At 38.6% G+C, this 14,601-nt stretch overlaps 1 protein-coding gene across 3 annotated transcripts in view; it reads right to left on the minus strand.

Moving 5' to 3' along the window:
- The window catches only part of RGS6 (regulator of G protein signaling 6), a 257,356-nt gene that overhangs the window by 230,274 nt on the left and 12,481 nt on the right, over window positions 1–14,601 (minus strand). For all 3 annotated transcript variants that reach the window (XM_059849626.1, XM_059849627.1, XM_059849628.1), the window contains exon 2: window positions 12,760–12,864. In XM_059849626.1, the coding sequence (XP_059705609.1) occupies window positions 12,760–12,843 (84 nt within the window). In that variant the 5' untranslated portion in view covers window positions 12,844–12,864. The remainder of the gene's footprint in view (window positions 1–12,759; window positions 12,865–14,601) is intronic.

Here is a 14,601-nt window from a genome sequence, read left to right on the forward strand (position 1 = left end):
AACTGGAATATGAATTCAAAACACATTGAGGCTCCCCAGTCTCTTGATCTTACTGGAAATAAGAAAGAAATTAAGTTCCTCCACCTCTCCTCTTCCATTTAACAAAACAGAAAAGGTATTTGTTAAAAAGGAAAAAGAAAGTCACGGTAGGAAGGAAAAATGTCAAGAGAAGTCAGGAGTCAAGCTATTTACCTCATGCCACAGGATTGGGTTGAAACATCTGCCCTCACTGAGAACAATCTAAATAAATCGAAATCTAAATGTTGGGTGGGAGCACTACAATACTTAAGCTAGTCTTGGTCTCCATTTCTGGATTTGATAAACAGACCACCAGAAACCCAATAAAAATCCTTACTGGTATCCTGTTGACAAGCTTTCATAAACTGTTTGTTTGTTTGTTTGTTTTTAAATTCACATCCCAAACACATGCACCTTGCAGCATTTAGTTCACCTGTGAATTATAGAGCCATTTTATAATAATTCAACTATTTGTTCAGCTGCTTGCAAACTTACTGAGCTAACAATGAACAACAATTCTTACCAAACATTTCAGATGTTTCCTTCAAAGGTCTCACTCTTAGGAATCCAGGAATACTGATTTCCATTAGGTAAACATTTGTCAGTAGTAATTCAAGTTTTGTACACTAAGCACTCCACAGACGTAAAAAGACATTTCTTGGATCAGATTTCAGCACTCACAATGAATATTTACAATCAAAGGCAGCAACATTCCAAGGAAGAAATCAAAGCTAAAACCCCCAAACTTAATAAGTAGACACAGACAAGGAGGTCACTGGATTGCCAAAGACAAAATATCATAAAAGAGATAAAACATTCCGTGCTCCAGGTAAAAGCAGCCACACTGCCTGTCACCTTCTTGCTTGTAACAGTTACAAATTGGCAGTGGAACAATCCTTTTCCGCCAATCCCAAATCACTGGGTTAGGCACTGTGACCACAGTCATGCATTCTATTCAGTTGATGGAGGTGTTTTTCTCTGGGTTTCATTCTGTTGTTTTAGGTTTTTCTGTGTGGTTTTGTTTTAGTTTATTTTTTTAACACCAGAGGCATCTTAGTGAAGCTTTGGCTTCTGGATGTCAACAACACAAACAACAAGAGGTTGTGCACTTCACACTCTCCTGCTTCACCCTAGGGTTGGGGTTTGACCTTTCAAAGAGCTCTCCTTAAAACTGCCTGAAGTGAAGTTTCCAGGTAACTATAGATATGGCTATGATTTTTATCCAAACTACTGAGCACAAGGGGGACAAACAGAACATCTAAGGAGCCTCTTCAGAAGGTGGGGTGTCTCAGGGGCCAGATTGATTCCTTTGTGCTGAGGGGGCTGTCTTCCCTTCTAAGTCACTGATTTTGCATAGAATCAAACTGTCAGGTCTTGTGAATACAGAAGCCAAAACCATCAGAGCCAAGACAGACAGACTGGTATTGTCTGGACATCTCAATTCATACTACTTCAGAATCTCGAGGGTAATTTATTTTGCAAGGGGTATGTGTCTGCTGCAAAATCAACTAGGATTAATTGATTTCCAATAGACCCAGCAATTCATGGCAAAATATCACTGTTTTTTTACTCTTTGGATCACACCTGGCTGTGAGGTGTAAGGGCAGAAACTAAAACCATCACCTCCTCTTTCACTACAATCTCCATTTATTAACCAGTTTCCCATCCCAAGGATTTTACTTGCCCTATTCAAAATATTTGTGAAAAAGCACAGCTGCCACAGAGAAAATTGCTCAACTGCCATAATAAACACGAAAAAAATTAAGACACTATGGAGAAAATAATTAAAGTAATGAAGCCAGTGTTTCAATTCCTGCATGGGTTTGTAATTCATTTAGAAAGAAGCATCTGAGACGCTTGTCCTCGAATGCCCCAGGAAGCCTTCTGCAACTTGATATATTTAAACAGTTTCTCTGGTCACTGACTCTATTTCTTAGCACTTCACTTGAATGCATCAGAATCAAGGGTGTGAAGCAGTGTCCACCATGGGGTATATGCCCCAGCATACGACCATGTCTTCCTTTCATCATCCTCCCTTAGCCTGGCAGACAAGCTCAGTGCTATTGAGACAACAGCAGCACAAAGGGCACTCAGCCTCCAGTTAATTTCCACCAAGTTAAAATAGCTGAACTGTGAGAATGGCCAGATTGTCAAATAAAACAATTATGGGAGAAAAAAAAAGGCAGGAAGCTGTAAAATAGAGTAGGAGCATGTAGCTTCTGTGCCTTTGCCTGAACCTCAGAGGTGACTCAAGGCCTCATTCTACAGCCAAATGTTTCTCAAATAAATCCAATTTATTCAATTAAGGACAATTAACCTCATCTACAGCTACATTAATGCTCGCATGCAGCCCACAGTGGACTCAAATACTTCTAAGACTGCTGAAAAAGTGCTTTTAGAATGGGGATTGTTTAGTCTGGAGAAGAGGAGGCTTGGAGGGGAACATCATTGCTCTCTACAGCTACATGAAAGGAGGCTGTAGCCATGTGGGAGTCATGACTTGACTGTTCTGCCGAGTCTCAAGCAACAGGATAAGAGGAAATGGCCTCAGGTTGTGCCAGAAGAGGTTCAGATTAGATATTTGAAAAATGTTTTTCACTGAAAGAGCAGTTAGGCATTGGAATAAATTGCCCAGGGAGGTGGTACGGTCACTGTCTCTGAAAGTGTTCAGAAGGGGGCTGGACAGGGCACTTGGGGATGTTGCTGAGGGGTGATGATAGTCGTGTTGACAGCTGGACTAGGTGATCTTGAAGGTCTCTTCCAACTTTGATGATTCTGTAAATACCTCTTGCAATTCTAAGTCAGCAAATACTGCTTTTTCAAAAAAACTCAACTCTTTCTCCAGAAGGGTTCACCCTTCCATTTGATTTATCCTTTCTGCCTACTTTTGGTGCATTATCCTTCAATCCTCTATTTTTCCTTTCAAATACTATCAGTTGCAAATGTGTGTAACACAGAAAAACAACCATTTAGCAAAAACCAGAGCACAGGCCATCCCACAAAAATTTAGTCTGTTGCAATTTTATGCAGGTTTGGGTCAAAGGTATGTTATGCTGCCTGAAACCCTAAGACATCTCTTGAGTGGGAAGAGAGCACCATTGATGCTAAATACACTATGAATGATCTGAACATCATTTTCATTGTTGAAAGTGGAGGTTTCATTCTTGCAAGCAGAAAGGAAAACTTCTTATAACTCAACATGCTTGAAGTGCTTTCCAGTAAAAAATTCCTTAAAAAAAAAAATCATTACCAAAGTAGATCACTTTTCCTGCCAAGAGGACCAAGATAAAAAGCAATTGGGCTCCCTGTTTCCAGACAGATGCTTTCATGTTATTAAAAAGAGTGGGTTTAATCACTGTTTTTCCACACATAACTTTCCAGATACAAGCCAATGACTGGACTATCTTCGACATACAAGCAGACAACAGTAGTGCCATTAGTGTAGTTCTGTTTTTCTACACATAGCAAAAATATAATAAACAGAGCTCCATTTAATTTTACTATTCAGAGCCCAGGGGGGACAGTGAAAGTGACAAGAACCCAGTGTGTCCAAGGTTTTGTGACATTTTGCTCAAGTTAACTAATGAGTTAATTCATACGTAGCTACAAGCAATGTTTAACAAAATTGGGTGGATTCACTGATGGGGAAAGGCATCTAAGTATAGCACCAGTGAATGAAATATTCCCTTTACTTGGGGCATCACACCAAAACAGCTCCTGCTGCCAGTCATGCCAACAAACAGAGGAGAATTGTGCCTGCAAATAGAGGTTGTTAAACAGTCTCCACCGCCCTCCAGTTCTGGTCTCCTCGCCAAAACGTCCAACGAATGCAAGACATAAGGAAAGAATGTGAAATGGTAAGAGAACCAATGGAAAATTCTTAATATGCAATGGCCACCTATTTTCATCAAAAGCTGACATGGTAAAGAACAGAAGTCACACCTCCAGCACTAAACTCTGAGAAGACTCTGGTACACAGAATCATTTCCTTCTAGAGCTTAAAAACATAACAACAGAAACATTTACTTGACTTCTATCTCACAGAACCACATTTTCACAGAACTGAAGTATGAATGAAATTGGAGTTGATGTGCTTTCTCTCTATAACAAGAAATAGATCTGATAGGTTCATTAAAGTGTTCCTTGATTAAGTTCTCTTCCTATCTATTCCACTTATTCTACTGCAAATTAAACCACTACAATATCTTGTCATTTCTTCTTGTATATGCCACAAGTATGTTTCACTTTACCTTCAGAGGCCCTTAATTATCGGTTCAAATATAATTTCCAAACACTTTAATGCAAGGTAATATTAATGAGCTCCATTAATACTTAAGGAAAGTAAAGTACAGAGAGGTGACATGCCATTTAAATTAACACCTGTGCCCCCCCTCAGCACCCCAAAAGACATGTAGCCTTTGAACTAAAATATCGAATATACTCAAGAATAGAATGCAATTTCTTGTTAAGCAGATCTGTGCAATTCAGTGTCTGGTTAAGTGGTTACTTTCCACTTTCTTCATTTCAGTTAACTTTGGAGAGACAAGGAAAAATAAGACACAATACAACAGCAGCGGTGATAAAGCAAAAAGAATAAAATTAATTGCTACCCCTTGAACATGGCATAACAGTTTCTCATGAAAAAAGAGAAACATGCTTCAAAATGTCTTCGGATGCAAATCACGAGGTTTTTAATGGAACCTCATTTGCATATTTTCATGGTCCCGCACATGTAATTCTATTTATTGAACTGAATCCTCCCACTCAAACTTATTGCAGAGCCTTTTGAAATAAGTTCATAATCCCCTGAAGTGATATTTTATTAATCAGGATAGAATAAGGGTTTAGTTGAAGTTCTATTAAAAAACACAGTTTCATGCACATTTCATCTAATTCCATCCAAACTGTTTTGTCTTAATATTAAGGTTCAAGATTGCATCTGAAATGGCCAGAAGCTGCCTCCTGGAATAAGTCAGGCTGGGAGCTCCGTTCTGCTTCACCACTTCATTTTAGTTTGCTTCTAGAAAACGAAACAAGCCCATGGCTAAAATAAAGTTTTAGGCAGAAAGAAAATATTTTGCCCAAAACAAGATGCAAAAGTAAATCATCAAGTAGTCCAAATACTTCAAGACCATCACTTAAAATTCTGACAACAGATACAAAGCAAATGGCATGAGAAAAATGCTAGGGGAATAAAAGAGAGCCATTTCCAAAAATGCAAGGCACTAAGCGCTGCCACTAGAATAGCATAATCTTACCCTCTAGCTGAACCTTCCCTTTTTATCTCTGTATTCTATATTTGCACTAGTTGCTTTGCTAAAAATATACTTTGAAGTTGTCATAGCTATTGGTCCTGGCTTGTCTTTTTTCTGCCTCTGAGAACAGTTAAAGTAATAGATCACTGTAATTAGATTTTTATGGGTACAAGAGACAGTTTGTTTCAGTCACAAACAGGAACAGAGAAATTATGAGACAGAGAGGGAAGAAAATTAAAGAAGTTTAAATAGGGGAACTACTAGGGAAATATGAAGAGAAAAAAAAAGTTATATGTTTATCCCCAAAACCTCTAACTACAAAGGGGTATACAATACACAAGAGCCCAGGACAGCTTTACACTTGGGCTAAGGCCACATGTGAAATGCAAACCAATGAATACATGCAGGCATTATTTGAATAGAAAAACTTAAGGCACCTTAGATAGATCAGAAAGGGCATCATACATACATCTACATATAGCATTTTAACATACCTCCTATACTGTGCATATTAGAGCAAATAACCCTTGGTTTACCCTGGCTATATGGTATGACTTTTAAGCATGTAAATATGTGTCTGTACATATATGCATGCATTTATATACCAAAAAAGACAAACACAAAAATAGTTATTTGAGGCTTTACCTACATACCACATTATATGTATTTCCCAATCTGTAACTTTGACCACTGCCTACTAATCTGAATCTCTAATCTCAAGTAAATCTTAACTATTACTTCAAGACAAATAATAGAAATAAACAACAAACCACAAAGTCTCCAAAAGTCCTTCTTCTAGGTGGATGGCCTCCACCTGACTCTAAAAACATGTTTCTGCCACTGGTATGACAGCCTTATTTGTATCTACGCAACAATGCAAGTCAGCTTCTGAAGCCCTCCAGGAACTAGCTGCTTGCAATTTTACACTAATGCCTTCAATCATTAATCATTCATATCATCTAACTGCTGTGGAAATCAAACCCACAGACCCCAGCTTTACCACAAAGTTTCCCTGATAGCTACAGCCAAGGTCAGCAGCCTTAGCTTTGTTCAAGGACACTGACATGTGTCAAACTTCAGCAGTACAATTTGTTTGCTATTGCATGAATAAAGGGTGTTTGAAGGTATTTAATATATAAATACACACATGTATTTAGGAGGTATTTTAGTTATTATTACCTACTCAAGGTAATCTGAAGAAGGTATACACAAAGCTAGAGAGACTTCTTGGTTCACTGTGTCTCCTTCTTCACTTTAGCAAAATACCATGTCATACACGCCTCTTCAAAAACAAGCCTACAGCTATGTAAAGCCATATGGCTTCCTGGGCCTCACTACTCTCTGAAGAGATGTCTCCAGAACTTCACTTTTCTAAGAATCAGGAACCACCCTCTAACTCCAAAATTGCTGATATCTACCACATATTTACCAAAATTTGTGTGCACACCAGTACTAGCTTTTGCTCAGAAACCACTTGTTTCTAGTCCATGCTATGCAACCAGGACATGTTTTCTGAAGACAGGAGAAGACAAAAGAGAAGACTATACCATGACCTAGAAGAGGCCATTATCCCTGGCCTTTTACATAATACTGATGACACCTATCCCTGCCCTGGAAATACTTCTCCAAGACACTCTGGGATTTCTGATTTTCATTGCCATTGCTCATAACTGGACTATGACTTACCACTATACTTTGGACTCTCTGCTGCTCCTACCTGACAGGTTTGTTGAACATGGCCATTCCCACTTGTGTTCCCCACTGCACAGCCACTCTCTCTGTCAAATTAGATTTAATACCCCTACTGTGATTATTATCCCCAGGATTTTGCTGTATGAGGTACTGAAAGGATAATTAGTGAATGCTACCCCTGTTATTATAGGAAATGCCAAGAGGGAATCCCCTGAACAAATATCAGCCAGCTCTCTCATAATTACAGCCACAATTTAACCAGAAGCCCACCTTGCACACAGGCATTTCCCCCTCTCTATGCAACACCCTATACAGTCAAAGTTGTTGACACAGCAAACCAACCAAACAGACAAACCAGCAAGGTTTCGAGAAATGGCCAGCTTCTGTTTACAAGCAAGGCACATGAGTATTTGCAGTGATAAATTACCTGAAAGCTCCTTGTCAACATGCAATACAGAAGTGCAGAGTTAAAGGTCCCCTGCTCCCTAACCAGTGTCAACACATTTTGGTAACGAGACTGGTTATTTTCCAGCACTAACAATGCTAGTTTGGAGATTATCTATCCAAAATTGTGCATCTTTCAGTTTCTGAAGCCCCTGTACACAGTCTCAAATTCAGTCCTAGTTCAGTCTGGAAACAGAATAAAAAAAAAAAAAAAGAAAAAAAAAATAAAAAGAAATCAGGAAATGTTAAAAGTAAGATGACTTAATATGCCATAAAGTAATCTCTAATGACAGTTCAGAAAAATCCTTGGGTAAAATTTGAAGTCTGGAGGTCTGCATTGTTACCAACTCATGCATTATCATCATCAATTTACAGTTTTATGTTAAAGAACTGGCTACAAAACAGAGGCAACTGTGTGAAAAACTCAGATTTCATGTATAAAAATAAGGTTCAGAAGGCCTTTACATGTAGCAGAATACTAAAATATAACTCAAGAGACTCAAATAAAAAGAAAGCCAAAAGTATTCAACAGTTAAAATTCATTTTAAGTTCTGCTACCTCTCATAAAAACAGCATGAAACCTCAAAGGGGCTGGGAAGCCACAAAAAATTACGCAGACAACTTTCTTTTAATAAAAAACTAAGCTGTATGCATGAAACCCATCTCACTTGAAAACACCTCAGCTTTTTCTTTCTTTACAAAAAGTCATAATTTTGACTATACCGCTATGAGGCTCATCTGCTTTTGGTTGCTTGGACAGTGTCCTGTTGAGATGGTTTTTCATAGCACAACTTAAGAGCAATCAAATTGCAGTCTCAGTTTTCTGACTAGCTCAAAATACCAGTACTATATTTTTTAATGTGAACAGTTAATTTAACAACAGTCTCTTCCCCCATCCTTCTGCTTCGTGGTCCATACATTTTTTGGATGCATGCACCTGCCTTCACAACTGCTTGTTCTCTCATTTCCTGCCCAACTGGCCAGGTCTGACAGCAACACTCCTGCTACTTGACATGACTGGAATTGGCCTGGAGAAAATCTGCAAATGTAAGGCTCCTTTCTTTTTGGTTGTTTTTTGGGTTGTTTTTTTTTTTTTTTTAATTCAAATTCAGATCTTAAATCAGCATTTAAAAAGACACGAAGGCTGCCAAGTACTGAAGGTAGCAAACAACTCAAGATTTTACTGAAAGCATCTTGTGGCAGCTGCAAGTTTGTGTTACAGTACTTAGAGCAGTAATTGCCTTTGGAAATTTTATTTTCCTGCTTGTTCAAAAGATTTACCATGAATAACCATAAAAATTCAAAATTTAACTCAGTAAGTGCCAACATTAGCAAGGAGATATTGAGGATATGTTTGGCAAAAAATAAGCAGAAACAGAAATCTACCATCAGATAATGCAGATAATTTCTTTGACAGTATACCTTGGTATCCCTCAGAACATACATGCTCCAGTGGTTCTAGAACTCTCTCAACAGCACAGTTTGCAAACTCTTCCCTGTCATAGGAGATCTCTCTCAGAAACAAGTACACCTTGCTATCCAATTTAGATTTCAATTTCTGTGGTTTCATCCTTCTTGTTATATCCCCCAGGCACTCCTCCTTATTGGTATTTTCAGTTAGTCAAGCTCTAAATATTGTGAATTTTTTTTTTTACAGTGACATGACAATTTTCCACCATTCTTTATGTAAGAAAATTTGATTTGCCAAATTATTTTGATAATAGGTCACTTAATAGGTCTGGTGTCAGAAGGTGTCCATGAATAATTTGTGTTTTAATATTGTCTGCAGAAGAGGAATTTTCAGATGTGAAATATTGTAACAATGAGCCAAAGGGCCCTTGAGACACAGTCACCAGCAGTTGCAAGACTAATCAAAGGTGGCTGGATTCCAAGGGAATGTGACCAGCATTTAAAATCAATTTATATTTTTTGTTACTATTTGCTATTTTAGAGGTTCTTCTCCTCTCCTGGTTTTTATTGCATTTTTTTCCTTCCATGCTGCAGTACCCACACAATGGTTGCAGACTGAAGTGAGGATAGGGATGTCACTCCCTGCTCTCATGAAAAGTAGGGTAGTGCATTTCAAACGGTCTTTTTAAGCACTGTGCATCACTCTTCCAGTAGTAATCCCATCAAAAAATACATCAGCATCTTCTCCAGATGTGGCCAGATTTAGTGTACTGGCAGAGTACTTCAATGGCAATGCAGTATCTGCAGCACCCTTACACCTCCACTGGGTACCACTGTGCCACACAGATAGGTGACAGCCCACCCTTCCTGCAGCACCACCTGCAGCCCTGTAAGAGCCCAGGGCTCAGCACTGAGATGCACAGAGAGACGAGAGGACACACAATTCCACAAGAGTGGAATGCAGCTGGCTTAATTATAAATGTCTATCCTACGACATAAGTACCTGACAGCTAGGTACCCGAGATTGCCACTGGAGACCTGGTCAATACAGCTCAGGTAGTTTGGGCTACAGTTCATCTTAGCAAGGGTAGGGTGAGGCAAATCATACCCTAAACATTGGTTACAGTAACAAATGCATCTGCACTACTTAATTCCCACAAAGGTGTCATCCAAAACAGTGGAGAAACATTGAGTATCTTGGATTAAAAAAATAACAGACCTCACAAATTGATAAATATCAACCCCTGAAAGGTTAACACCGAAGGTAGAAGAAAATAAGACTTATCTCATTGAGACCATCTGCTGTAGCAATCAAAGCAGTTAGAATTCATTTGTTTGCAGGAGTCCATAGAGAATATCAAAGTAATTGGCGTCAAAATAAATTAGTTTATTTTGTTCTACATGGTCAAAACCCATCCCACTTAGTTTTACCCACCTAAAGAAAGAGCACAGCCTGTTCCAGGCTTCTTTTCTCCATAAACAAAACAGAGAGAGGTTGCTCCAAAGGGAAACTCAATACCACCTAAGATCCGGTATGTCCTCTAAATGCGTCTCCCTTTCATTAGCTACTAAAAGAAAACCAGGCTACAAACAAAGCTGCTGGCACATGAACTTCAAACAGACTCCAGAGACACTCAGGAAACAAAGTATTAAAGTATTAATAATCTGAGGTTCTACTGAGCAGGGCTTTCCTCCCCCAAAACCCTCAAACATGACAGTTATGACAAGCAACAAAACAGCTCACACTCAGAGCAGGATTTACTGCGGTTCCACTGTCAAAGACCACCCTAATTTAGTCTTCCTAAGGGGGATCAACAACTGCACCTTGGGATCCCTGCTGTGAGAAGCAAACTTTTCCTTCTACTGTGACACAGTACCAACCCTGAACTGTGGGGTTTTCTGGCAGATTGTGTTCAATATTTCAGGGAGTCCAGTGCAGTGTTTTTCTCATTCATTACTGGCAATCAAGCCATTTGAAAGCAAATGAGAGATGAAGAGCTAAACATTCATTTGGAGAGAGGAACGATAATCAAAAGAATAATAGTCTTGTCTCAGATTTTGCATATGATTTTTCAACACAAAGGAACATGAAACTGATGTGTAACACATCTAATTAATATCAAAGTAATATCTAAATATCAAGTAGTACAAACTAATAACATTAAAACTAATATCTAAAATAATGTAAATTACACTTAGGAAGTCAATCACCAATGAAAATTTACTCTGAAAAAATAGGTAATATCCACGGTTTTTTAATCACAAAGCAACAGAAACACTCAGCAACAAAAAATCTGACAGACATGTTAGCTTAGAATTGGCAATGCAGGATACACCATTACTGCACAATGCATGGGGCATGCTATTCTAAAATACAGCTATGTATTTTGACAGGTGACTGTATTATGAAAGGCTGGTAATACTGACATCAGAGGACAACAGGTAAGGAGAGATGAATCAAATAGTGAGAGTATATTCCCCATTGATACCACAGAACTCACAACCTCTACTTTACATGACCATAAGGAAATACTGAAAGGCAAAGAAATGGAGAAATCCTAAAGTAGAAATGCTACCAGATGAATAGAAAGTGAGGCACACAAATAAAGTAATGTTTTCAGGAACAGCTAAGTGGATACTCTGCAGAGTCACAGATTTAATGCCCTAATTCTAGATCATCCAACCAGACATTTCCTTCACACTCTATATCTACTTCAGCCTACTGGGGTGTTGGACTTCTCAGCAAACAGGTTGGAAAAAAATTATCTGACTAACCAACTAGTGCTACTTCCAAATTAGCAGCCAAAGTGTGTTCATAACACATTCAAAACAAACAAGCCTACACATTACCCAGAAATTTTTCCCATGTTAACAATTCCAGATTCCAAACCAAATACACAACAACTAAACCAAAATTATGGATATCAAAAAGTAACACTTTAAACAACTCATGCTCCATCCGAAACCTAAATTATTTTCTCAGCATATGAAAGTCATCAAGATTGCAGTCAAGCAAGCAGAAAACATAACCATGAACCTCCAACACATTTCAGTAATTTTACCCAAGATCATACTACACAAGGAAACTCGATCTCAGCTAGCAGTTTAGCTCTTAAGTTAACAGAATGGTCGCTTATTTAAGCTATGCAAGAAATTTCTGTCAGAACCACACAGCACTTCTGCACACTTAAGAAATATTTTGCAGGCTAAATAAAATCTATTTACAGTTTTTCATTAAACTGCAAAAATACTGAATTTCAAAGATGAAGGATACATCTACCCCAAAATAAAACAATGCCTTTGCAAATGGGTCAACAGTTAGCTTTCCTTCATCTTTCATGTTACCTCCAAAGTACTTCAGAATAAGACATTTTATCATGGTGAAAAAATGTTCTTTAACATCATACATTGCTATTGTTTCACCTTTGTCTAATTCATTTTTCCCTAGCACTTGAGGAAACACTCTTTTTTTTAATTTAAGCAAGGCATGGGGAGTAAGAAAAATTACCTATAAAGAATTAAACTGCTGATTATTCAACAGGAAACACAACATGAATATAGGAAAAAAAGTACCAAAAGACAACTGTATGGAGGATGCTTTGTGCTTAGTATGATAAAACTTCAAAGATATGTACACTTATTTTAGCAAGCTGCAATAAGCTTGAACCATTACCCAAAGTCATATGACAAAAAGTTACAAATTTCAAGTTATTAGCTTGTCTTCAAATATTTCATAGTAACAAGCTCAAGTGCTTCCACTGAACAGAATTCAACTTCCAAGCTCTCAAATGCTATAGATTGAAACACTTATTTTCCTGAAAACTCTTTCAGCTATGCATTCAAGCAGTCAAATATACCTCTGACTCCAAAAGGGGCATGGGATTCTTTTACGAGCCAACCACAAATAGAAGGGATTTTTGCCACAGGTCCAAGTCCTTACCTTTCTGTAGACTATCATGTTTGGAGAACTCTCCTCTGGGTCAGCAGTTTCCGCACTACTCGGATCAGTGGGTGCTTGGGCCATGTTTGCCTCTCGTTGCTCAGACTGCAAGGACAGGAGCAAAAGTCAGCATCACTCCCGGCTGCAATGGAGCATGTAAGGACATGCAACTGCCTCCCAGGCAGACATACAAGGATGGTACAGAGGGAATCACACTCCTGTCTTCACCCCATGCAGGATTTTATCACACCTGTGTCAGAACTGACTGGTTTATGGGATAACCCCTAAGAACAAGGACCACCAAGTCACACACAGCTGTAGTTTGGTCATCACATTTCTCCCACAGTTCTGAAGTTTTATGATAAGCCCTTATTCAATAGATTAATATCTAATTAATACTTTACACACTTCCCTTCCTCACTATAGAGCACAAACAGCCTGTACTGTTCTAGAAGCTTTGAGGTACCTACAAAGAAAAAGCCAAGGCACCTCGCTGCGAGGCAGAGTGAAAGCCCGCTGTAAGGGGCGGGTGCAGCAGACTGTCAGGCACACTGACGCTTCTCGCCTGCAGACACTCCAAGCCCCTTCCAGCTCTCCACAACCCCAGAGCAGCAGCCAAGAACCAGGGAGGCAGAACTGCTTGCTCAGAGTAAACAGCTTCTCTCACCTCTTCTCATGACACAGCCAGCAAGAGGCAACAGGATACAGGCAGACAACCACACATAATACTCCTTATCTTCTAGAAGCACAGAACTGGAACTGCTGCCTCATCTCCTTCAGGTCATGCCACCCTTGAGGCAAAAGCATTATTTAAAGAAAAAAAAAATAAATAAAGGGGCCTGGTGCAGAGCCAAATGCTATATTTTAAGTCTTTCTTCCACCAGCACATTAAACAAGTAACATTTAAATTAGAGGCTCCTGTGGAGCCATGTGGTGACCTTTCCTAACCTAAGAAGTAACATGGCCTTGTACAGACATTGGCATTAAAACTGTCTGACAAGTTCAATTTCTTTAACATTGAAAGTACTGAAATATCCCATCTCAATGTTTCATTCTCACTTTCATTAAAAACTGAGAACAAAAAAAAAAAAAAAATCTATGTTCACACAAGCATAACCTATGCATTAATTTCTAAAACACAGCTCACCATTAAACTGTCTCCCTTATTTAAGAAAAAAGATACTTTCCTACCCCTTCCTTTACCCCTTTTCACATTGCCACAGGCAACAACATGCCCCAGAATATAATATTCATACATAGCATACAATTATATGTCTAATACATCCCTGAGCCATTCTAGCTGTCAGTTATCAGCTCCCAAGGACAAGTCAAGAGCCTAGAATCAGACAAGCTCAGACCATATCCTAGCTCTGTCCTTGCTCAGCAGTGAAAAGGCTACTGCAGTAACATGGCATCCATCACTAGAGCCAGAAGCAGCTGACATACCCTCTTTAAGAAAACATACAAGGAACAAAGGTTAGTAATCTACATCAATCCAGAGACATTCATTTTTTTCTTTTATAAGGAATGCATTCACACAAACAAGTGGCACAAATGCATATATACATGCATATACCAATTTGGAAACTCAGTAATACAGTTCAAGGCTGAGTTAAACAATACATATAGATCACCCTTTAAAGGCATGTTCAGACCAATTTAGACACTATTTAATATTTAAAGAATATAAATTTATTTTAACCACTATTAAACCTCATGTCTCCCTAGAAGCCCAAACATTGCACGGTTGTGCCAGGTTGTGAGCTAAACAGGAAATGAAATAAATTCTCTAAGCAAAATTATTAGATGCAGAAACTATTAAACAGCACAAATGACGAAGGG

The sequence above is a fragment of the Haemorhous mexicanus genome, chromosome 6 (assembly GCF_027477595.1).
Source record: "Haemorhous mexicanus isolate bHaeMex1 chromosome 6, bHaeMex1.pri, whole genome shotgun sequence".
Lineage (NCBI taxonomy): Eukaryota > Metazoa > Chordata > Aves > Passeriformes > Fringillidae > Haemorhous > Haemorhous mexicanus.